At 34.2% G+C, this 24,593-nt stretch overlaps 2 protein-coding genes across 4 annotated transcripts; both read left to right on the forward strand.

The window, feature by feature from the left end:
• Nucleotides 1-2,371: 2,371 nt before the first annotated feature.
• On the forward strand, nucleotides 2,372-11,206 carry LOC115955817 (phosphoglucan phosphatase DSP4, amyloplastic). 2 transcript variants are annotated; one of them, XM_031074177.1, is made up of 14 exons: nucleotides 2,373-2,508; nucleotides 2,620-2,689; nucleotides 2,770-2,814; nucleotides 3,601-3,703; nucleotides 3,908-3,984; nucleotides 4,080-4,156; nucleotides 4,329-4,409; nucleotides 5,615-5,747; nucleotides 5,992-6,051; nucleotides 6,752-6,808; nucleotides 7,599-7,694; nucleotides 9,340-9,399; nucleotides 10,082-10,189; nucleotides 10,795-11,206. In XM_031074177.1, the coding sequence occupies exons 1-14, from the start codon at nucleotides 2,390-2,392 to the stop codon at nucleotides 10,927-10,929; spliced, it is 1,221 nt and encodes a 406-aa protein (XP_030930037.1). In that variant the 5' UTR covers nucleotides 2,373-2,389; the 3' UTR covers nucleotides 10,930-11,206. The 2 variants fall into 2 exon arrangements, with proteins under 2 accessions (XP_030930038.1, XP_030930037.1); XM_031074178.1 differs by lacking the exon at nucleotides 5,992-6,051 and having other exon boundaries at nucleotides 2,372-2,508.
• Nucleotides 11,207-12,833: 1,627 nt separating this feature from the next.
• Nucleotides 12,834-22,508, forward strand: LOC115957698. 2 transcript variants are annotated; one of them, XM_031076006.1, is made up of 14 exons: nucleotides 12,834-13,524; nucleotides 14,956-15,042; nucleotides 15,500-15,603; nucleotides 15,797-15,847; nucleotides 16,336-16,507; nucleotides 16,598-16,918; nucleotides 17,711-17,914; nucleotides 18,020-18,532; nucleotides 18,703-18,912; nucleotides 19,411-19,599; nucleotides 19,891-20,063; nucleotides 20,586-20,738; nucleotides 21,108-21,189; nucleotides 21,275-22,508. In XM_031076006.1, the coding sequence occupies exons 1-14, from the start codon at nucleotides 13,072-13,074 to the stop codon at nucleotides 21,698-21,700; spliced, it is 3,138 nt and encodes a 1,045-aa protein (XP_030931866.1). In that variant the 5' UTR covers nucleotides 12,834-13,071; the 3' UTR covers nucleotides 21,701-22,508. The 2 variants fall into 2 exon arrangements, with proteins under 2 accessions (XP_030931866.1, XP_030931867.1); XM_031076007.1 differs by having other exon boundaries at nucleotides 12,835-13,524; nucleotides 19,894-20,063; nucleotides 21,275-22,157.
• The last annotated feature ends 2,085 nt before the right edge of the window (nucleotides 22,509-24,593 follow it).

Here is a 24,593-nt window from a genome sequence, read left to right on the forward strand (position 1 = left end):
GGGCTAGCCCTGCTGCCTTTTGAGGCTATGTGTTTCCCTCTTGTAATGGATCAATCTTGTTCTATGTTTCGTTTGCTTTGTTGTTGTAATTAATATATAGATATGAAATATACTTAATCAAGAAATGTGAATATGAAGTTTTGTTTGTCCTCGAGTTTGTCTCTATGTTTACCAAGCTATGTGTATGTACTTATGGGAAATTTAATAAAACTTTAAAGATCTATATATATCAAGAAATTCATTCCTCAACTTTAAAGATCTGTATTAATGAGGTCACATAATTGAAGATCCAGTACTTGAGGCGAAAAGATAGGTGAAAGACTTCAAATTGTGAAACTGTTTTTATGAGTTTCTAGTTTGTCAGAAATTTATGACTTGTATAATATTTTTGGCATATATTTATGAATAAATTAAATTACTTCAAGGGCTGAAATCTGAATAGTTCTCAACACCTCAGTTCAAATTTTTTTTCCTGGACCAATGACCACATCAGTAATTCCCTTAATAATTGAAGGTGGATGGTGTTATTTCAAAATTGTCCTCTACAGTGTCAAATGTTAAATTTAGGATCATGGGGCTCATTTATTAAGTCCAAAGAATTGATTTTTTTTTTTTTTGGGTGACCAGAATTGAATTACTTATTAGTTTGTCTAAGTCTAACTTGATCCCAAGTTGTTGATAACAATGCAAACTCAAGAGTAAGTTGTGGTATATCCATTATTGTACACGAGACTTTGAGTTTAAGCCACCTCTTGAATTCAAACTTCAAAGTTCACATGCAGTCTTCAGCCTTCACCAATATTCGATTGTCCAGCTGAAGAGGCTTACATTAGCTGGTGCCTTGGGAGAGCTTTGCTTTAGTTATCAGCTATTAAATTCAGCCATTATTGGTGCCAAGTCTTGCGTTTTCCACCTTCCTTTTTCACAGTATTCTCTTAGATTCGATAGAATTCCAATATGTTATATTGTATTTACTTTATATTATCAGATCTAATACACCAATTAATTTTTGGTGTAGGTGGGGGATCGACCCCATATCTCTTATCCAACAAGAAAGACATCTAAGTATAATCCAATATTTTTTGCACATTTTAAGCCAAAGATAAAAACAAATTTTATAAAGGGAAGCACTGGTTGGGACTTTAGAGCTTTAGACAAAATACCATCACGCAAGCATTCCTGTAGCCATGCTTCCAAACAATAGTGCAGCATGATGGTTATTCAAAATTGAAATCTGCATAAAAATCTCATAACATGCCAATTTTCATTTTCTTTTTGTTTGTAACCAAGTTTTGATCACATGACAGTAGCTTATGCCCCTTTATATGCTTAGAAGTTATTGTTATTATTATATCCGAAAAATGTTAAGAATGTCACTCTTTGGCTGACCATCGAAACAAAATATCAAAAACCACTTGAATATGATATTTCATAATTTCATTTCTTTAATCCATCTTTTGAAAATATCATAAACGAATGATTCACAATTCTTGTACATTGGCAATCAAAGATAGCTGGACTTGAACAGTAAAACTTTTTTTTAGGGGACTAAGTTTAAATTGAGGCAATTAATCATTGAATTTAATCCCAAAATTAGGTTTGGTGACACAACTTAATCAATTGGTTTAATCTAAACTTGGTTTTTAAACATCATGGATGAGATTAGTAATTTAGTATATTAGAGGTGATAACAAGTTCATTGATCTCGAGCTTTATTGTCAACCCACCAATTGATTTGATTGTATCTAGTTTGAAATTCTTCAAACCACTACCAACCAGACACATGTAGGTTGTCGACCATATGATCCATATGGTAAGATTAAATTGGTGATTGGAATAGTTGAACCTGCAAGTCTCTTGTCAATTTTGGTGACAGCACGTGAAGTGGAGACGAGGATAGGAACAACAACATGGTAGTGGCTAAGAAGCACAAAAGTGGGCAAAGCGCTTCAAACAACTCAGGTTTATTAGATTTTCATACAACAAACCCAATACTAGGCTCAATTTGATTTGGTTTTAGACCAATGCCAACTTGATTCTGATTAAACTAGCTTCTACAGCTAACTTCATACTAGGTACTTCTAGGCCGGACAGGTTTTATTTCACAAGGTAAATAAAAAATAAATAAATAAATTCTAGATTTACATTTCTAAATTCCCATGATTTCAGTATTTCATCTCAAAGTCCAATATACAATCAACATCATCTACATAACTTTATTATATAGGCAACAAAATAAATAAATAAATATATTTGTGATATTTTATTATGTACAAAAAGAAACGAAAAGGAAGTGAATGGCATTTTGGCGAATCTCTAAAAGGACGATCCCTTTTTCTATTCCACGACCCGACGCCTATAAATAAAGAAAATATCACAGTTCAAAATAATGCAATATCTTATTACACTCTCATCTCCTCTACTCTCTCTCTCGCTAGATATTTTCCACTCTCATTCTCCGATCAGATATCACAGAGACACGATGTTTTGTCTTCAGAATCTTCCAAGGTCATCTTCTACTTTTTCTTCAATCTTTGCCCTAAATAATCATCTTTACTAGTAAATTTTTTTTTTCTTCTTCTCAAAATCTCTCTGATTTTCTTCTTCTCCAAATCTCAGATCCTCTGCTTTGCCTTTGCAAAGCTCCAAAAGTCATCAGAGAAAACCTGCCTGCTCAGTCAATACACTGGTAACCTTCGTCTTCTACGACCTATGTGTATGTATGCGTTAAAATGTAACTTTGACAAATTTTTGAATGATTTAATGCAGGGAGTGATGAGTAATGTTAATCTACATCGAAGTATAGCGGTTAAGGTAACTTCAGAAACCTCAGATTCAGAAAATTTTATAATTATATTATATTTTGTTTTGTTTTGTTTGGTTAGCTCTGTAATTAGCATTGAATTTTTGTTACATATGATTTATAGCTTTGGCTTTTACTGTTTTACAGTTTTTGTTTTTGGGTGGTTTTGAGATATTGATGATGTTGTTCAAACATGGTGTTACATGTTTTTGTGGGCTGATTTTATTGTCTGAAGTGAAATATCTTGGGATTTTTGTTTTTGTCGAATATATATATATATAGTCTTCTATTGTAAATGATATCATGATATGTGCTATGTATGTGTGTGTGTGTGTGTAGCTAATGAGTTTTAGCTCAATTGACATCTCCTTGCCTTGTAAGGGCAACGTGATGAGGTCCTGGGTTCAATACTCACTGTTTGTGTGTGTGTGTGTGTGTGTGTGTTGTGTTGAGGTCCATTTTGATGAAGCCAAAATTTGACATTTTCATGCAGAGTGTGATTAAAGTTGTTGTTGGTAGATACTTGTCCATCATATATGGAGAATCTAAAGTTGTTTGCTGTCTTCGTGATGTAGTAGTTTTTATGTGCAAGAGAGGACAATCCATTAAAATCCATGTTTGCTTTGAAATCTGCCACCCTATGGATGGGACTAGCCATGTTAAACTTACTAGTGTTCATTTTCCCTTATGTAACTTTGGACATGTATTCTTTAGATGGATTATTTACAGTTGTAACGAACTAACGATTGCATTTAAAGGTTTCATGTAGAAGAATATTGGATATATTTTTTTTGTAGGCAATTTTGGGTCCTACGTCCAGTGCTGAGGCAAGCGATGCTAATTTAGAGGATGAAAAATCAGAAACATATAGTAGCAACATGACAGAAGCTATGGGTGCTGGTAAGTTGTCACTCTGTGTTTCTAGTTTGATCATTAGGAAGTATAGGAGACAACTTGCATATGAGTGAATTTATCAACGAGTAGTTTTTAGCTATTTTGGCGGTCTATCTGCATATGATCTTAATGGCTTCCGGGGGGGGGGGGGGTCTTTGTTTTGTGTCTCTAGTTCATCTCATTATTCCTTTCTGACATGGTCTGTTACAGTCTTGACCTATAGGCATGAACTAGGAATAAACTACAACTTCATTCGTCCAGACTTGATTGTGGGATCATGCCTACAGGTGATCCTTGTTCCCAAATTTAATAATGTGGATCAGTTCTGCCATTTTTCATGTGACTATATGATTGTTGTCTTTTCCACACTGCCGATTGCCAGACTCCTGAAGATGTTGACAAGCTTCGTAGTATTGGAGTGAAAACGATTTTTTGCTTGCAGCAGAATTCAGACTTGGAGTATCCAAAACAATTTTCTCATTAAAGTGCCATTTGAGCTTATGATTAATAATATGCCATTGTCTTCTTTTTATAATTGCTAAATATGTAACTATTGATTATTTGAAATAGCTACTGGCAAGTTTGAGTGAGCAAGAAAGTGTACTTTGAATTCCTTCACTAGTGTATCCAGATATTTTGGGGTTGACATCAATGGCATACGAGAATATGCTAAGACATATGATGACATTCAACACTTGCGTGCTGAGATAAGGTTAGTTATGGAAAGATTTTAGTTATACCTTAAGAAAAAAGATAGTAGTTGTGTTGATATTTTGAATTCCTATACTGAAAAGTGGTAATTTTGTCAACACTACTGAATTGTCCTGATAGATGTTGATTTTGACTTTTCACAGTTTCTTATGCAAACATGCCTTTTTTACAGCTTGAAGTTTATGTTGATTTGTTGAGTTTTCTGAAATGTTTATAGTGTAATGTGTCTTCTTGGTGTTAAAATCTGATGCAGGACAATGAACTCTCAAAAGGGGACTTGGTGTTTGAGTAAACAAAAATAACAAAGGATAGGAACTAGGAATTATCACCTAGGGTTTGCTTGGAATCACCACCAAGCATGTGATAAAGATAGGAACCCAGGAATCACCACCTAGGCTTGCTTGGAATCACCACAAAGCACTATAAGAAAACTTCAACCCAAATTTTATAAATCCATGATCAACTGTTTACAAGATTGAGACCAAAAGCCTTTTAATAGGCTCTGCAAATTACATCCAACATGGAAAGAAAATAAACTCAATGAGATTACATTATATAAGGAAATAAAAATAAAATAGCAATCAAATCTCTCTAATAGCGTCAATCAATGTCAATCAGCATCATTCACAATCAACATTAATGGGTCCAATTTGGTGTCTGCACCAAAATCACTTTACTTAAGAACATGGAAGATGACAAATTATAGTAGACAAAATTCACTAGTTATTCTTGGATAAATGAATTTAAAGAGAAGGATTTGGGTTAATATATTTAATTTAGAGGGCTTGATAAAGTATGAAACTATAAAATTTTTTCTTTTGGTGAAATTTATGTAGGTGTTTGAACTTTGTTAATGTATGGATTTGAAATGACTAGGTGTATGATGTCATTTCAAATCCATAATATCACAAGAGTTTTTCTTTGAGCAAAAGCTTCAAAACTCACATCATCATGTGTTGTTAAATTTATATCAATCAATTTATATGAGCAATTTTTATTCAAATATCTTGATTTTAAATCCTCAAATCCAAATGCAAACTAGTTTATTTTGTTTCCATACACATTATTTGTTTGGGTCTTTACTTTATGCTATGCAGTGGTGCAAGTTTTAAATTATCATGCTATATGTTTGTGCTGTATGTGTGCGAGTGAACATCATCTCTAGTACAATTCTTTACTACTGCAGCCTAACGTTTGATGTGGCAGGGACTTTGATGCATTTGATTTACGAGTAAGGCTTCCAGCTGTCGTTAGCAAATTACACAAGGCCATAAATCGAAATGGAGGTGTGACGTATGTACATTGCACTGCTGGACTTGGAAGAGCTCCTGCAGTTACGGTATGCATGTCAGTTTCATTCCTTAGATGTGATTTTATTCTAACCAAATTTCCTTCTTTAGCTGTATTCTCTGTCATATTTATGCAAGGATTGTGGATATTAGGCGGTGCCTGTAACGTTAAATTTTAGATACCTGCAATCACATTCATTAAAGGATACACATTTATCTCTTGACCACATTCATACTGGTCTGGTGATTTTATTCATTATTACAGATGTTTTGAAAGATTTTTTTGAATTTCAGCTGGCCTACATGTTCTGGGTTCAGGGCTATAAACTTATCAAAGCTTACAATTTGCTAATGGTAAACACTCCTTATCTAATGTTTTTTTAAAGGTTTGTGTGTATCTCCTTCTTAGATTATATTCTGCATGCTTTTATGTATTTCTGTCAAGGATATATAACAAAAATCAAGTTAATAAGTTCAATTATGGACTTTTGAAGACATGACAAGAATTCCATGCATGCTCTGTTTCATGACCAAATTCAATAACTTTTGAGTTTAATAAATTTTTTATATTGAAGTGCTGTCACTAATTTCTCATTCAATAATAGCAGGGGGTAATTTTCATATTACTAATCATGGCTTTCTATTTTTCTGTTATCTTGTTTTAAAAAATTATGGACTTTTAAAGGCATGACAAGAAGTCCATGCATGCTAAAGTTTCATGAGCAAATTTAATAAATTTTAAGCTGATAATTTTTATTTTTTATTTTTATTGAAGTGAAGTCATTAACTTCTCTCTCTCTCTCTCTCTCTCTCTCTCTCTCTCTGTGTGGATAAATTCTCACATGGGAGGGGGATTTGAATCCTGATTCTCCTTATAAAGGAGAACAATCAATACCACTTAGCTACAAGGCTCTTGGTGATGTCATTAACTTCACTAACTAAGTTTTTATATTAAGAACTATATTAGATTATTGATAAAAAAGGCCAAAGAATGTTTTGGAAGCCTCAAATCTTCACAATGTTTCTGAAATATCTCATTGTTTCTTTCTTGTAGAGCAAACGCTCATGCTTCCCTAAATTGGATGCTATAAAAAGTGCAACTGCTGATATTGTGAGTCACTTTACCTTTCTCTTATATTATTGGTGTAATGGTAGTCTAAAATACTAGTTTCTGGTTTTCTTCTCATTTATCTGAACTTTTCTAGTTATCGCTCTTCTTGATCAGCTCACATATTATGATTAACACAATTTTAAGTAGAATTCTTTGTTTTATCATGACATTAACATTTAATTATTTATATTTAAAAAAAGAAATCAAAATTAGTTTTCTTGTGCAAGTTAGGTATCCATTTGGAGTGTAGCTAGACACTTTTATTGAAATCAATCACTAGTCATCTACTGCTACTTGCTTAAAGGTCCTTTTATCCCCAACCCTTATGGTGTTGTACTTCTTTACTTTTTCCATCTTGATAGCATCTTTTCACATTGGCTTCTTTGTTTAGGAATTTGGGACCATTTGTCACTGATTTCTTGTTTCTTTGCTTTTACAATAGTGCCTTTCAATTGCAAATGTTCATTAAGATAAAATTCTGATTATCAGTCCTGTCTTTGGAGTGACAACTAGTTCCTGTAGTTTGATTTAATATTTGCCAATTCTTACATTTATGGGGATAATCACATTAAGATTTTTGGCAAGAAACCCAAGAAGGGTGGAGATGTAAACTTTTAGTTTATCCAATACAACATTTATTCTAGTCATTGATTACTATGGAATGACCTAGATAAGTAGCAGTGATTTTAAATTTATGAAAAAAAAATTTGTGTGTTTTCAGTAGCACTATTCTTTAGTTTTGTTTTCTTATGTTTAATTACATTCTCATTCATCATAAATCTTCTTAAAGCTTACAGGCCTCAGGAAGAAGGTGGTCACTTTGACATGGAAAAATCTTAATTGCTCAACGGTGGAAATTTCTGGACTTGATATTGGATGGGGTCAGGTAATGATCATTTATGTAAAACCAGCTTCTTGACTTCATCTTGGATGCATAATTAAAGCTTGCAAAAATGACTTGCTTAGCTTCTGTTACTCATAAAAGTATAGAAGATCTGGAGTTTGTTATGACACCTGTCACTCTTTTTAAAACATATAATGCTATTCGGTTTCATTGCAATTCCATGCAATTTTTGGACACTACTACTTGGAAGTATTGGTTTTATTTGCACACACACACACACACACAAGAATGTTTTGAGTTAGATAAGTTGATATATGTTATAATTGGTGCTCTGACCTTAGAAAACATTTGGCTCTTCACATTGGGGCAACTAGTAAAGCTATTCTGGAATTACAACTGTGTTTGGTAAGACAGTTGAGAATCCATTTTTTTTTTTTTTTCTATAAAATTATATATATATATATATTTATATTTATATATCTGTCTCTTTGTGTGTGTGTGTGTCCTTTTATGAATGAAAAAACCCTCTAAACTCACATAAATAAACTTCTCAAATTTCTTTTACTCTTGATCATAACATAGACACTTTTAACAAAACATGAGTTACGCGTGAAAAATTGCCCATAACTACACCCAAAATTTCCACAATTACACTGAAAAGGAATTAATCACGCTCAAAATTTCTACAATTTCTCACCACTAGTTGGCCACCATGGCCATTTACCTTCCCCATGGCCATCATGCTGCCATTAGCCCACCACTGCAAATATACCCACATAGCCCAAAGCTGAAAATCTTAATCCCAAAGCAAAACCCCAATCCAAATCGACTCCATCAAGAGTCTTTGGCAGCCCATACTTCTCTTGAGTTCCGTAGTGTGTGTAGAGTGTGTCTGGCAACCTAGCCACCACAACCCCGCACATTTTGCCCGTAGGAGTTTGATTAACAATGAGGATTGTTGTAAAGTATGCTCTACGACGCTCAACTAATCTGAGTGAAGTTCTCCTATGTCATCAAAAAAAAAAAAAAAAGATCCTCATGGCCTTGATCCCCATGGTTGACGACTTCAATGCCAAGGTTAACAACAAGGCTTATGATGGGTTCATGATAGTAGTGATGGCGTTCATGACTCTGATCCTGTGGCTTGCAGTTGTTCTCCTGTTTCCTTTGCCTTCTGTGGCCTTGAAGAACCAAAGAAGATGGGGGGGATGAAAACATGAAAGAGGAGGAAAAAAGAGAAGGAGAAAGAGCCATTGGTGCCTTCTGGAATGTGTTCGTGGATCCATTTGTTTTTAAGAAAAATGAGAAGTGTATAATGAGATTCCTCATTCTCATTCTGAATCATTTATAGAGGTTAGGGAGAATGCATTTTGAGAATCTACTACAAAGTAGAGTTAACAAAGTAGACCAAAATAATGCAAAATACATTTTCATGCCTAGAAAACTGCAAAAGTGCATTCTTAGTAGATACAAACAAGAGCTAAGATGCAGAATATTAATTTCTTCTGTCTAGCCAATGCAAAAGATGAATGGAGAAAGGTTTTCTATGAAATCCTCAAGACATGCATTTGCAGCTGGATTTTTTTTTTACCGTTAGAATCATCTACTATTTTATGTTAAGACTTGTTGGATAATGATTTCATGCTTTATTTTTTACTCACCATTTTGTCTTATGAACCTTCTGCAGAAAATACCTCTACAATTTGATGAGGAAGAAGGTTTGTGGTTTCTTAGGAGGGAATTGGCAGTAAGTGTATCTCATCATGCACTTCATTTGTGTCTTTTTGGTTCAAAATTTCTCTCTCTTCAAAATTGTTGTGCATTCAACACTTGGAAAAAAAAAAAAAAAAAAAACTGCTTTATCATTTGAGTTTCTTATTAGGTACCAATGCTGAAATAATCCAATAACGCACATGCCTAACTTCAACACTCAAGCTATAGAAATTATTCCATTATGATATTTAAGAATTATGTGCAAGGAAAGCATCTGGATTCGCACCAGTATTGCATTGGTTTAATTTCTTGACTCCCAAGTTTTGTACATCACACACACACGCATGTGCGCGCGGGCACATGCATGCGCGCGCGCACACACATATATGATATCGGACCTCACACACATATATGATATCGGACCTCTAAAACCAATAGCCTTTTATCATTAGCACAGAATGGCTAGGGTTCATTCCGGCTAATCCAAATTGGTTTGATTTTTTGGAGTGTCGAGATATACATTTTCCCAAATGAATTTAGCCTTAATCAAATTATATTTTCACAAACTCATTCCTGGTTCCTCTAGAAAGGATCTCTTGCAGTTCTGAATATAAAATGTTGCAATGGACTTACCAGTTTCTTGAAATCAAAATCCATGTGAAATTGTGAATGTAAACATGTTTAGAATTATGAGCCATAAGTGTATTGCTTTACAGGAAGGACGCTATGAGTACAAGTACATTGTTGATGGTGAATGGACAATCAATGAGAATGAGCTCGAAACCTGGGCCAACAAAGATGGCCATGTCAACAATTTTGTTCAAGTAAGGTTCAGCTATTTAGCATCATACCTTAAAAGGTAGCGGTAAAAAAAAAGGAAAGGAAAAAAAAAAAAAATATATATATATATATATATAGTTCTACACTACCAATACCAATTGATCTGCATGTACACAATTTTTTCTGTGCTTGCATCCTGTGGGTTGCTTAGAGATCTTTCAAAAAAGAAATCTCTCTCTCTTTTTCTGTAAATTAGTTTTCATAAATTCTCTTGGTCCAGGTTATTGAGTCATAGCTTATTGGGTTATATGGTCATCACATTTTCAGATTGGGAACTCAATATGTTCACTACTTTCTAGTTTGATTCCAATCTTTGGAGATTATTCATGATCCTATGCTCTTATGGCAAAATAAGTTTTTGAGAGAGTTCTATCCCCTTCACCTATATAGTTCTATCACACATTCAAATTCTTATTTCCAAAAACTGAATTTGGTTAGCCATGCTGTGTTCTCATCACTCTGGCCAAGTTTCATTGAGTTCCATCAAATTCCTGGTTCTTCATCCTCAAATCCTACCAATCCATGATGCATTCTATTCGTAAAAAGATAGTGCTTCTCTGTTGATGCTCTCATTTTCTCCTCTTTCCAGGTTTCCGATGATAATCCAGACGGTTTTAATGCTAATCTGCGGAGGAGGTTGACAGGTGATAATCCTGATCTATCAAAGGATGAACGACTGAAAATAAGACAGTTTCTTGAATCTATTCCTGATGAAGAGCAGTGAATATAGCCAAGGCAGTTTCAACTTTCAAGTAGCCAGCATATATAATAAAAAAATGTAAAAAAAATTATCATCAATAATTGCGTGTATTGTTTATGAAATATTTTTATGTATAGTTAATAAATTGGGAAATACTTACCCAAATGAATAAATTGGGAAAAGACAGTATATAAGAAATTTTGTTCTCAACATATGGTATTGCTTTTGGTGACCCAGAAGTTTTTTCTTGGGCTAGCACTTGGTTCCTGCATTCATGACTAAACGGCAATTATTGCCCCAATATTTAAGCTCATGTATGTAGTTGGGTGACTTTGGGATTAGTAGGCTACCTATGCAAACCTAATTCTAATTGTTATTAATACTATTTAATGCCCGGAAGTTGCTCCTCATCAGTATGGCCTGTGTGACTAGATTGTATATTAAGAGGACATTCATGGTGTATCAATTTATAACTATTGATGATATAATAATATTTGGACAAAGTTTAGTTACAAAATTGGTTGTAGTTTAAAACTACAACCTTATTCAATAAAATAAATATTAATACATATTTTAAAAATTTAACCGTTGAATTTCATGTGCATTAAGCTCTTAATATAAAAGTTAAACTTTGTGTCAATCAGATATTATTTTCTGTATGATTTATAAATTTATATTTTATACATAATTTTAAATTACAAAAACTTGCAATTTAAACAATTTATTGATAACATAGTTATTGAATTTTAATTTTGTAGAAATTTTGTAGGCATAAAGGATATAAGAAAAAAATGTAATCTAATGGTAGATTTGTCAAAATTCATCTCTTAAAAAAATATTGAATAAGGTTGTATCTTTATGTTATAATTAATTTTATAGCTAAACTTTGTTCATGATATTTTCAATAGACTAGAGAATTTTCATATCTATGGTATATCTTCAATTCCTCACAAGAGTCGCAATCGATAAAATATGTTTCTGAAAAAAAAAAAATTATTATGTTGTTTATTGAATAAACTTGCATTTCAGGATAGTAATCAAGAAAAGAACAATAGGGTGGATTTAAAAGTTAAAATTTAAAACCCTTTTTTAAGGATTAACTAGATAAAAGTATACTGTTAGATCTTATTTTTAGCTTAGTCAGTTTAAGAACAATAGGGTGGATTTTAAAATTAAAATTAAAAACCTTCTTTTTTTTTGGATTAACTAGAAAAAAAAAAAAAGTATACTGTTAGAGCTTATTTTTAGCTTATTCAGTTTATTTGGTTATTCCATTTATGTTAACTTTTAAAAAAATTGTACTTGTATTTTTTTTTATAAATTATTTTTTAAAAATCCAATATGTCAATAGAAACAAACTTAATTGATGATGAATTTCTATTTATACACAAATTACTTATAACCAATTTGGCTCCACTTCCTGAACATTTTTTGTAATCTTAATTCTTACCTAACTTCACTCTACTCCTTGTAATCTTGCAATTAATCACTAAACTTAAGAGTTACACTTATATTTCACACACACACACACTCATCACACGGCTTTCTATTTTTGGTGTGAATCTCAATAAATTGAGCTGTTTTGAGTAATTAATAAGTATAGCTGTATTAATTAAGTATTAACAGAATGTCCTTGTTAAAACTAGATATGGTTGCATTGTACCTAGCAAAATTGACAAAAACCCCAAAAGTCATTTTCAAGAATATTTTTTCTATTCCCATAAAAAAAAAAAAAAAAAAAAAATTCTACTTCAGCAAAAAGAAAACGCGTTTTCATTTTCACGTTTGTAAGTAATTGGAAAGTGTGCCATTTCTTTCAACTTTCAAGTACCATTACCCAATCATTCCAAAAAAAAAAAAAAAAAAAAACCAAAAGATTAAAAAAGAAAGTGCCGCTATAAAAGCACAGCTAAACAAAATATAAAAAAATAATAATAAAAAAATAAAGAACTCGAACTCACAGAGTGAGTTCAATTCTTTCATTCACATTTGGTTTGACAAACTTAAGCGATTTTTCTCTCTCTCTCTTTCTATCTTTCAATGCCAACTCTCACTGTTCGCATCTCAAATTTTCTTTTCTAATTCTCTTTTGATTTTTCTGTCACTTTCTCGAGAAAAAAAAAAGAAAAGAAAAGAAAAGAAAATAAATTTTTTTTTTCTATCTCTATGGGACGAAGCTCGTCTCCGCCTGAGACTGACGACAGTGGAGGCGGAGGAGAAGGCGGCGGCGCATTCCGCTCGATCCGCGGTCCTTTCCCTCTGAAGCGGAACCGAGTCAAGTCCGACTTGGACGATCGTCCGGTTCTTCACCGCAGTCGATCTCACCCGACCCGATTCAACCGCAAGAGTCTGCCCTGGCTGAAGGGGAAGAAGTCGGTGTTCTACTTCTTGGTGCTTCTTGCTGTGTTCCTCTACGCAATGTCGTCGATGGTGTTGCAGAGCTCGATCACGGCGGTGTTCAGGCAAGGAAGCGATCGGGGAGGCCGGGGGTCGAATAGAGAAGGATTGAGGATCGGCAGCACGTTGAAGTTCTTGCCGCCTAGGGTTTCGAGAAGCGACGGTCTCGATTCGCTGCGATCGGAGCCGAGGATTGGAGTTAGGGCACCGAGGCTCGCTCTTGTGAGTTTTTATTTTTTTTATTTTTTGGCAGTTTCTTTTTGTTTTTGAATCTGAGTTCTTGATTGCATGTTTGAACTCTATTTTGCTTCTATGTAATTAGTAAATCTCATTTATGTGAAAGCGTAAATTAAGTTTATGAGTTTGATTTTTAAGCATTTATTGCAATTGAATGAATAGGAGCTAGTTATGGCTTTAGTAAATAGTTCTTCCTTGATTGGAATTTCGGTTTATTTCCTTTTATTTTTTATAGTACATTGGAATTTCAAAGCTCCCATTAATGCTCTGTTTGGTTGATGTGAAAACTGAACGGAAAAGAATGGCTATCCAAATGCTAATCTTATGTCTTATTTGATTTGGGTTTTTGCTTCTTACACTTTCAAATGAGACATGTGTATCTTCTAACATTTGAGTAAGAAGCACATTTTGCTTGATTGGAAAGATTCAGTTTCTAAAATGCTGTACAAGATTTTCCATAAGTAGTCATGTATTTATTTTATGATATATTTAGTTGTTATATTGCTAGTAAATGGGAACATTGTAAAGATCACTTGGGCTTTTGGGAATCCAATATCGGGTTGAAGTTACAGTTGTAGTAGAAAAATAGCATATTGTCAAGATGAGAATAAAAGATGCAAAGAATGGGGAAGGAGGGTCACTGTGGATTGGTATTGAAATAACTAATTTTGTACAAAAAGAAAAGAGAAAAGCAAATAAAAAAAGGTTAATATCTGCTTTAGAAGGCCATTAGAGTAAAAGATGATACTTGATATAGTGAGTGCTTTGATGGAATTAAACTCTAATGGAAAACAGGACTGTAGTCTTCCTAGATAATAAGCTCCCAAGATTGCACCTTTTCTTACTGACTAGAAGGGAGTTTACTTATTGGACCCCATAGGTTAACTTTGATATTATATTGTTAGTTTCTATGTAAGTATAAAATGTTTTGACAGACAGGTGAAAAGGCCAAACTTTCTTTCTGTAATAGACCTCTGCTGGTGGCATGAAAGATCAAAGATGGATATTTTCTATAGTTAAATAAATTATTAATAAAAACTGTGAAATAATAGCACTTTCTCTTTGAGTTTATAAATTATTGAAGCAGCCAGAGCCCAAGGTCTTTGTTTTTGTAATGCTATCTCATATAATAATTCTTCTTTTCTTGAGATGCTTATGGTCCTCTTTTATACCTATATATTTAAGCACGTTGAGGCCTGTCTTTTGGATGCAGTGTGGTGGTGAACTAAATCGCCTCTTTGATATCTCCATAGTTCAATTTTAGATGCTCCATTGATTAGTATGTAGAGGTGTTGTGGATTAATTTCATTCAGAACCATACCCTGCATGAAAAAGAATGTTAGTTGATTACTTTCTTCTGCATTAAAATGATTTGCATTTTTAATGTTAAAAATGACTTATTTTGATGAGTGTCAGATCTTAGGAAACATGGAGAAAAATCCACAGTCGTTGATGTTGATCACCGTGATGAAGAATTTACAGAAACTGGGTTATGTGCTGAAGGTGAGTGTCTTACATTTCTGTATGATATTATCACTTTTGTTAGTCATAGCAATTGTTTCTCCATGTTATGGGAGAAACACGTTGAAATAGTTATTTAATAATCCACATAGTTGAGTGTAATAGGGGCATGTTGTTAGAGGTTTACGCATCCCTCATCAAAATCAGCCATTTAAAAGTATAGTTGGGGAGTTTTTATTTATGAGAAATGTTATATCCACAACATTTTTACAACAAATCCTGAGTGGCAGGTTGTTACTGGTTGTTATTGTTGGGGCAAAAAAGTAATCTTAGTGTTAGGTTCAAATTTGAACCAATAACAACTAACTACTTATGATTTGTTGTGAAAATGTTGTGGATGTAGTACCTCTCCTTATTTATTTATTTGTTATGCGCTGAACAGTTTTCCCAGCTGTTGGTTCTGAAAAGCTTATGCATTCTCATGATGACTGTCTGACAGATTTTTGCACTAGAAGATGGAAAATCACATTCAATGTGGGAGCAGATGGGTGGCTGGATTTCAATTTTAGGTCCTGAGCAATATGACCATATAGATTGGTTGATGTATGTTTGCCTTTTATTCTTTGGGGGCGGGGGGGTGTTTATTCTGTTTTATTATTTTTTTTTGTGGTTGAGCAGGGGGCTCTTTTAAGGCTCATCCAGAGTGCAGTGAATTTTTGGTCAATGACTCTTTTTGACATTATTGTCTACCAGTTGGCTTATGTATGGCTTGTTGAACTCTGTTCTTTTTCTACAGTTTTGAAGGCATCATTGTTGATTCCCTAGAAGCAAAAGAGGCCATTTCAAGGTTTGTTGATATTCTCTTTGTAGTTCATGATGCTGATTCTTATGTTTGAGAGTTTTTCTCTTGCATGCGTTCCACAGATTGTATTATGCTTGATCTGCATGGGAATGGCATATCACTTCTACCTTTGCAGGCAATTCTTAAAAACAAATGATTTTTCCAGTGGTTGACGATTTGAGCTTTTGGGACTTTGATCTAGTTTGCACTACCAATGACGTTAAATTGAGCACACCCATAAGGGAGAAACAAGATGCTTTTTGGTCCACTGTTGATTATAGTGCAATTGACTGAAGCTGTTTGTTTTGAATTACATCTCTCTTTCTCTCTCTCTCTCTCTCCCCCAGTTTTATGGACACAAAGGATATACTTCGCTTCTGTTAGTTTAGGTTTTTTGTGTTGTTTTGATTTTTTCTTTTTTTTCTTTTTCTTTTTCCATATATGTGTTAGTTTAGTTTGAGATGCTATAATTAGTGAGTTTTATATTTATGCAGCCTTATGCAGGAGCCTTTTTGTTCAGTACCGCTTGTATGGATAATTCAAGAAGATATCCTTGCAAATCGTCTTCTACAGTATGAGGAAATGGGTTGGAAGCATCTTGTTTCTCACTGGAAAACTACTTTTAGTAGAGCTAATGTCATTGTGTTTCCAGATTTCACTCTGCCGGTAAATCTGCTATCTTATGCAAATACGTACATGTCTTACTACCATGCTTCATTCTTTTTCTGTTCTCAATTTTGTTCTTTCTTGTATCAGATGTTATATAGTGTGCTTGATACTGGAAACTTCTTTGTGGTTCCTGGATCACCAGTAGATGTGTGGGCTGCTGAAAGCTACAGTAAGACCCAGTCCAAATACCAGTTAAGGAAGAACCGTGGATTCAGTACAGATGATATATTGGTCCTAGTTGTTGGAAGTTCTATCTTCTATAATGACCTATCCTGGGACTATGCTGTAGCGATGCATGCCATTGGACCACTGCTAACAAAATATGCAAGGAGGAAAGATGAAGGAGGCTCATTTAAATTTGTTTTTCTATGTGGTAATTCTACCGATGGTTATGATGATGCTTTACAGGTAGTCAAATTATTCATTGTTGCACTATAGAGATTATGCTCTTTTTCTGCTATAAATTTCACACTTTTTATCTCTCTACTGCTCTGTATACCTGCAAGTGCCTCTCTTTTCGAATGAGCGAATGGAAGATTCATAATTGAATTGTGTCTGACATAATGTCTGGCTAGTGTCTTCTTACATATCAAAAAAAGAAAAGAAGTTCTGGCTATCTAATTAACTAAATGACTACATCACATTGTTTTAAAGAAGTATGCCTCAAGCTTTTGAAAAAAAAAATGCAATTTCAATTAGTTTATGGTTTCATCACAATATATTTTCTAAGTCAGATTGTAATGTTTGTTGAGAGCTGTGAATCTAAATAGCCTAATTTATCTTCTATTTAGTTCCTGCAATATCTTCTTAGCAATACACACACACGTTATTATTATTATTATTTTGTTGCTTGGTAGGTGAATAATATATCAGAAAGGATAATAAGAAACTTAGCAAGGCATCCCAGTCACATTATTTAAATAGAAAAAAGAAAAAGGTAAGTTGGCACCTCCTAGTCTCCTAAACAAGGAGGTCTAGGGTTCAATCCCCCAATCCCAACTTAATGTAGCCAAAAAATAAAAAAGAAAATAAAAAAACAGAGAGAATATAGTAAAAGCTAAGAACCAGCCATAGAAAAGTACAGATAATTTGTTGAAGCAGTCCTATGAAAATTAGATTGCATACTACACTCAGCTGCTGATGTGTTCAACTCACCTCATGACTTTCATTTGTGAATTAATTCTTGAATTTATTGCATAGGAAGTTGCTGCACGCCTGGGACTTCTTGATGGTTCTGTGAGGCGTTATGGCTTGAATAGTGATGTAAGTAGTGTGTTATTAATGGCTGACATTGTTCTCTACGGCTCTGACCAAGATGTACAGGGTTTTCCTCCTTTGCTTATCCGAGCAATGACCTTTGGAATCCCTGTTATTGCACCTGATTTTCCCATCTTGAAAAAATATGTGAGTTCTTTCAAGTTATTTTCCTTTTGGTTCATTGGTTGCTGTATTGTTGGGGTTTCTTCAGTTCTCTTTCTTACATTTTCAAAGAGGTCTCTGAAATTACAGGTTGTTGATGGAATCCATGGAATTTTTTTCCCAAAACATAACCCTGATGCTTTGATGAGGGCTTTCTCACTTCTGATTTCAAATGGAAAACTTTCCAAGTTTGCTCAAAAAGTTGCTTCCTCTGGAAGATTGCTTGCTAAGAACATACTGGCATCAGAATGCATTACTGGATATGCGAGGCTACTGGAAAATGTACTCAATTTTTCATCAGATGCCATGCTGCCAGGTTCTATTTCTCAGCTTCAACAAGGGGCATGGGAGTGGAATCTGTTCAGGAAGGAAATAGAAATGAGAACTGTTGACATGCAAAACGTTGATGAGAAGGCTACTTTGCTGAGAAAGTACAGTGTTGTTTATGCCCTTGAAGAAGAGTTTACCAATTTTGTTTATTCAACCAATGGCTCTGATAATGGAACTGGGATTCTGTCAGAAGATATGCTGACTAAACTAGATTGGGATGTTCTGAGGGTATTAGAAAGTTCTGAAGAGGATGAGAGGATAGAAATGGAGGAGGTAAGGTGTATCTTGCATTTACAGTGCCTTCCTTGGCCCCCCTCCCTCCTCCCTCTCCAAAATAAACCCCCCACCCCTTGCAGGCAGGAAAAAAGAAAAAATAGTTTGTGTGTTTCAAGTCCTTTTCTTTAGAAGACAGCTAAAATCGATGATTATTTCTTGATCTGTAGCTTGAAGATAGAACAGAGAGAAACCTTGGAGCATGGGATGATCTTTATCGTAATGCTCGCAAAGCTGAAAAAGTTAAGTTTGAAGCAAACGAAAGGGATGAGGGAGAGCTTGAGAGGACAGGCCAGAATGTGTGCATTTACGAGATCTACAGTGGAGCTGGGTCCTGGCCATTCTTGCACCATGGTTCTTTGTACCGTGGTTTAAGTCTTGTGAGTTCCTTTTATTTATATTGCAACATTTATTTGGTCAATGTTTTCTTTATTTCATTTCCCTCCTGTTATCCTCCCTGAAGATCCTTTTTTTTTTTTTCCTTTAAATACAAATCATTCTTGATTTATTCTGCTTAAGGTATATAATTAGACCGTATAACCTTCTAGGATTTCTGTTTTGTTGAGATTGCCTCCTACCCCTGGTAAGAATTAGAGAAAAGAAAAAGAGAAAGAATGAAGTGAGAATTACCAACCATGTCTTCTCACCCTATGGTTTTGCAATGTGAACTTTGTTTATCATTAAATTGCTTTAATTTATATAATTTTTTTTTATATATCTAAGAACAATGAATGATTTATTCCCCATTGAGATGAAACCTGCTTATTTGTTATTTTCGTTCAAAATTTAGGCTAGAAATGAAACTAATATATATATTTTTTTAAATGGCTTGTTTCATATACATTCCTATTAAAATCATCTATAATTTAATCTGGCAGACTTTAAGAGAACGGAGGTTGAGATCAGATGATGTTAATGCAGCTGGGCGGCTTCCCTTTTTGAAAGACTCTTACTATCGGGATATTCTATGTGAGATTGGGGGAATGTTCTCTATTGCAAATAAGGTGGATGACATTCATCGAAGACCTTGGATAGGGTTTCAATCATGGCGTGCTGCTGGTAGGAAGGTATTTCTTATGTTGGTAGTCTATCTTTAAATATTTTTTAATTTTTTAGAGTTTCGTATATGAAATTCATGATTTTTGAATTTTTGTTTCTGGGGTGACCCTTTTAACTGAAGAAACTTTAAAATCTCAATTACAAAGTTGATAGTTAATGAATAAAGTAGTTTTATAGGATTCAAATTATTACATTTTTTTCAAATATGCTGCTGAACCTGGTATACTCTTCTTGAAATTCATTATCAGTTTTTTTTTTTTTTTGTAATTGTCATTATTGGTCATTCTCATTTCTTGAAGCAGGCTTCGTTGTCCTTAAAAGCTGAAAAAGTATTGGAAGAAACAATACGAGAGAACACTACAGGAGATGTAATATACTTTTGGGCACGGGTGGACAAGGATGGAGTCACAGGAAGCAATGACGTGCTCACTTTTTGGTCCATGTGTGACATCTTAAATGGAGGACACTGCAGGCATGTTATTAGTATAATTTGTAATATAGTTATGTATGGATGGCTTAACGATTTGACTTTAATCCTGATGTGTACATGTTAATCCATTGTATGGTAAGGGTGTGGCCATGTACGTCCTGTTGTATGTATGTACGTATGAAGGTGAACTTTCCAACAGTGACAGTAATGGCTGCTAAAGGTGTACTTACAACCAATTTGATGGAATGGTTTTGAGTTGCCGTTGTAATTATGCATTCAATAAAGTTGCAGACTGTTGGACCATTAGACCCTAAAATTGCTTTGGCACTGTTGTTATAATCATACATGGAAAGGGTTGGTGCCACTTCCTCTTTAATAGTGTTAGTTTGGGGTATGGAAGGGCAGGGTTTTTCTATTTCCATAAATCCAGTGTGCTTTGACTAGCCTTGTTGGTTATTCTGTACTTCAATTATGGGGGTTAACTTGAAAATAAAATTATTTTTTAATATACAGATGGATGTTATTTTAGATGTGACTTATTTTTTGAAATCTAAATGCTTGCAGGTCTGCTTTTGAAGATGCATTCCGCCGGATGTATGGATTGCCATTGCATGTAGAAGCTCTTCCACCCATGCCAGAAGACGGTGGTTACTGGTCTGCTCTGCACAGCTGGGTGATGCCAACCCCTTCCTTTCTGGAGTTCATAATGTTTTCCCGGTAATTTACAGAGAATCAGAATCTGGAATTTTTCACCTGCAGTTTTCCATTTCTTTGTAGCACATAACGTTACAGTGAAAGCACTTGAAGTTTGACTGTAAATGAAACAACAATAACAACAAAGCCTTAGTCCCAAAAAAAACTTTGGGATTGGCTATGGATCCTCAACAGACTAATTGGGATTGAGATGCCCCAATGAGTAGGATCCATTCATGATAAGTGACTAAATTTACACTGGCCATCAACCTACTGCAACCTTCCTTTTTTCCATACTTGGGACTGGCTGCGAGCAAAAAATACAACACAAAGCACTAACATAGGAGAGGTTCTGTAAATGAAACTAACTGAATTTTTCCTATTGAGCTGCAGGATGTTTACCGATTCTCTTGATGCCTTGCACACCAACTCTGGTAAAATTAATACGTGCTTGTTGGGATCCTCAGAGCTTGAGGCAAGTAGTGTAGGTCTGAAATAGTTTGATTTTGTTATTGTGGGTGGGTAAAATTCCTTACCTTTGTTTGTTTTATGATCAACAGAAACAGCACTGTTATTGTCGTGTATTGGAACTCCTGGTCAATGTTTGGGCTTATCATAGTGCTAGGAACATGGTCTACATGGATCCACACACAGGTTCACTGGAAGAGCAGCACCCAGTTGAACAACGCAAGGGATTCATGTGGGCAAAATACTTTAATTTTACGTTGTTGAAGAGTATGGATGAAGATTTAGCAGAGGCTGCAGATGATGGTGATCATCCCCGTGAGATGTGGTTGTGGCCATTAACAGGGGAAGTGCATTGGCAAGGGATTTATGAAAGGGAGAGGGAGGAAAGATATAGGCTGAAGATGGATAAGAAGAGAAAAACAAGAGAGAAACTTCGTGAAAGGCAGAAGTACGGTTATAGGCAGAAGACACTTGCAGTTATTGATCCAAAAAAAAGGCAGAAGACAATTGCAGAATAGGAAGCATATAGTCAGAACTATTCAATTCTAACTCTGGAACACTTTTGACTCCTAACACGGTTACTAAACCCATTTTTCTCCAACATGGGAATTGGAAAAGGCACTTTCAGACTGAGGAGAAGCTTCGTTCATTCTAACTGCATCAGTAGTACATAAAAAATGATTCTGTTAGTATTTTCTCACTTTTACTCAATATACATAATACTCAAATGAAGTGGAGGGTAGACACGTAGCTTCCAAGCAATTGTGGCTCGCTAGCTTTCGAGGCCTTTTTACTCGGTCATTTCTAGCAGCACAGAGGATATTGGGTTTTGAGAGGGGTACCCAACATTCATTGATATTCTTTTATACAGTTGAAACCATTCAATTTAGCGAGTATAAAGTTGTATTCTTTCATTACTGTATATTCATTCAACAAGAGGAATGGCAATTTTGACGACAAAAATGGCTGATTTCATGCTTGGAGCTGGTTCTGTTTTGATTTCACTTTGTTTCTTCAGAAGTATAGTTGCTTGCTAGAATGGATCCAGATGTTTCTAGGAGCCACTAGGCACCAGTGACTCAGAAAAATGGTCATAACTTTTTATTGGGGTGGTGGGTGTTAAATACCTTGGTTCTACTTGTAAAGGAGAGCAGGATATTCTACTGAGTTATAAGGCTTTTGGCTTCATCATTTGAGTTATAGTTAACTATTATGATAGGTTGAAGGAGGGGGGGGGGGGGGTGTGTTTTAAATACATTGGTTCTACTAGTAAAGGAGAGTAGGTTATTCTACAGAGTTGAGGCTTTTGGCATCATTGAGTTATTAGTAATTATTATGATAGGTTGAAGTAGATTCTTGTATGTCTTTCATGTTTGATAATTATTTTAAGATATTTGATTTAATTCATTTTTCATATATATTTATATATATACTTATTAGTTTGACATTGTATTTATAATTATAAGAATATTGTGAGAAGAATAAATAATTCTTTTAAGATTATTTAAAGTAAATTGAATATGAGAATTTCACATTTCCTTATCAAATTTTTAATCAAAAGAAACGTGAGCGCATACTTATATTCTTGGACATCAAGGGTCTGTTTGGATATTATTTATATTGTTGAAAACTGAAAACTTATTGTCGAAAACACTGTAATAAAATAATTTTTAAAATGCAAAACATTGTTCACGCATTTTTTACATGGTAGCTGGTTCATGAACAGTGTCGTGGAACCAGCCATAGAAAATGCAAAACGCGCGAAACTCCTTAGGCAAACGCACGCTAAGATTCTCTAGTGTTACATTCTTAAGAATATAGATGTTGAAGGATGTTGGGAGGACCATGATTTGGCTCCCTACAACTGCTCTAAAAACAAATATGTGGGATGCAATGTTGAATGTTATAAAAGACTTGAGTATGTAGTATTCGATAAGTAGTATTAGATCCAAGGTCATTGGTATGAGTCATGGGAGTGCCATCATGAGGGGGGAATTATTGGGGGAACTACAATTTAGCTCTTTATGGTTGTTCTAAAAACAGGCCTACATGCTATAAAAGATTACAATTTAGCTCTCTATGGTTGTTCTTAAAACAGGCTTACATGCTATAAAAGACTAGAATGTATGTTTACTCAACCAAATGTTACTATAAGAGAAGGATTGATTTTGGTTTTTGTTTTGAGTTTAGATTAAGGGTTTTTAAATTCAAATTATAAGAACATGCATTAGTTTCATTTTGACCTAAAATTCAGGATATTTTTGCATTTTCTCTAAGATTAACACATTCTTTTGGTTATGCATTCACATTTACATACATGCGAGGACAATTTTTGCAAGATCAAACTACGTTGTTCTTTTTAAGCAATATTTAGACAAAGTCAATATATAAATAAATGGCCATGAGACAGATCGTCCAAGGCAAATGCTGCAAGCTTGCACCATCTCTCGCAAATTTTGCATTGCTAAATCGAGTGCGACATGTGCTGTGTTAAATCTATTTGGGCCGTGCTCTATTATAGTCATTTAATACAAATCCAAGCTTCTTGTTCTTGAAGGATTAGGCAACAAATGGGTTATGCTTTTTTTTTTTTTTTTTTGCCGAAACTATTATACTTATTATAGAGAAACCATACCACCAAGATAAGTAAAAGGATTACTTGTCTCCTTGTATGGCACGTTACATGTGTTGAGTTTTGCACACTTTTTTCCGTGTCAACAACGAAATTGTTAGGGTTCCGAATCTTTATAGGTATATAAATAAGAATTGTTGTAATATTGCATTTAGTTAATTAGTTAGTTAGTTAGTTATAATTCCAAGTATGTTAACCATATTTAACACATGTTAGAATTATTAATACACATAAGGAATAACAGGACCATTAAGATAAGGTCATATGGGCCAATATAATAGTTTTATTGTTCTATAAATACTTACTTGTAATTATATTTACATCATTGAAAAATAAATTAATTTCTTAATGTATTAGTGTATCTCTCTCTTTGTTAATCTTTTCTCTCTTTATGAAGGGTGACTATCTCGAATTAAGTCAATTTCTTTACAATTCCTATTCGTCCCCATTAAGAACTATTAGGTTCCTAACAAAAATCAACTTACTAAGTATAAGTTGTAACTCAACTCAACTTTTTAGTGTTTCCAATGGTGATGTCCAAATTTTCAAATCTCCACCCAATTGTGATTAAAGAATTTATCAAAAAACAACAAAAATCAACTAGTGAAGCTAGCTCATAAATCACAAATGATCCAATGTCAATTTGGGCCTAAACTCAAATCCAAATGAAAGCCCAAGATGAGTACCCTATTTTCCCTTTTTACCACCCCAAACTTAAAAAAATTACCAAACTCCCGCCCTGCCTTGCTCTGGACCAATTGGAATTGGAAATTGCTTAA

The sequence above is a fragment of the Quercus lobata genome, chromosome 8, assembly GCF_001633185.2.
Source record: "Quercus lobata isolate SW786 chromosome 8, ValleyOak3.0 Primary Assembly, whole genome shotgun sequence".
Classification (NCBI taxonomy): domain Eukaryota; kingdom Viridiplantae; phylum Streptophyta; class Magnoliopsida; order Fagales; family Fagaceae; genus Quercus; species Quercus lobata.

What these genes read in the sequence shown, in the direction of transcription:
- LOC115955817 (XM_031074177.1), top strand. Translation starts at nt 2,390, where the DNA reads ATGCAATATCTTATTACACTCTCATCTCCTCTACTCTCTCTCTCGCTA. An exon ending in GAAGAGCTCCTGCAGTTACG is followed by an intron (nt 5,748 to 5,991) that starts GTATGCATGTCA and finishes TTTGAATTTCAG; the next exon opens with CTGGCCTACATGTTCTGGGT. An exon ending in ATGTCAACAATTTTGTTCAA is followed by an intron (nt 10,190 to 10,794) that starts GTAAGGTTCAGC and finishes TCCTCTTTCCAG; the next exon opens with GTTTCCGATGATAATCCAGA.
- LOC115957698 (XM_031076006.1), top strand. Translation starts at nt 13,072, where the DNA reads ATGGGACGAAGCTCGTCTCCGCCTGAGACTGACGACAGTGGAGGCGGA. An exon ending in GCAAAAGAGGCCATTTCAAG is followed by an intron (nt 15,848 to 16,335) that starts GTTTGTTGATAT and finishes ATATTTATGCAG; the next exon opens with CCTTATGCAGGAGCCTTTTT. An exon ending in GGCGTGCTGCTGGTAGGAAG is followed by an intron (nt 19,600 to 19,890) that starts GTATTTCTTATG and finishes CATTTCTTGAAG; the next exon opens with CAGGCTTCGTTGTCCTTAAA.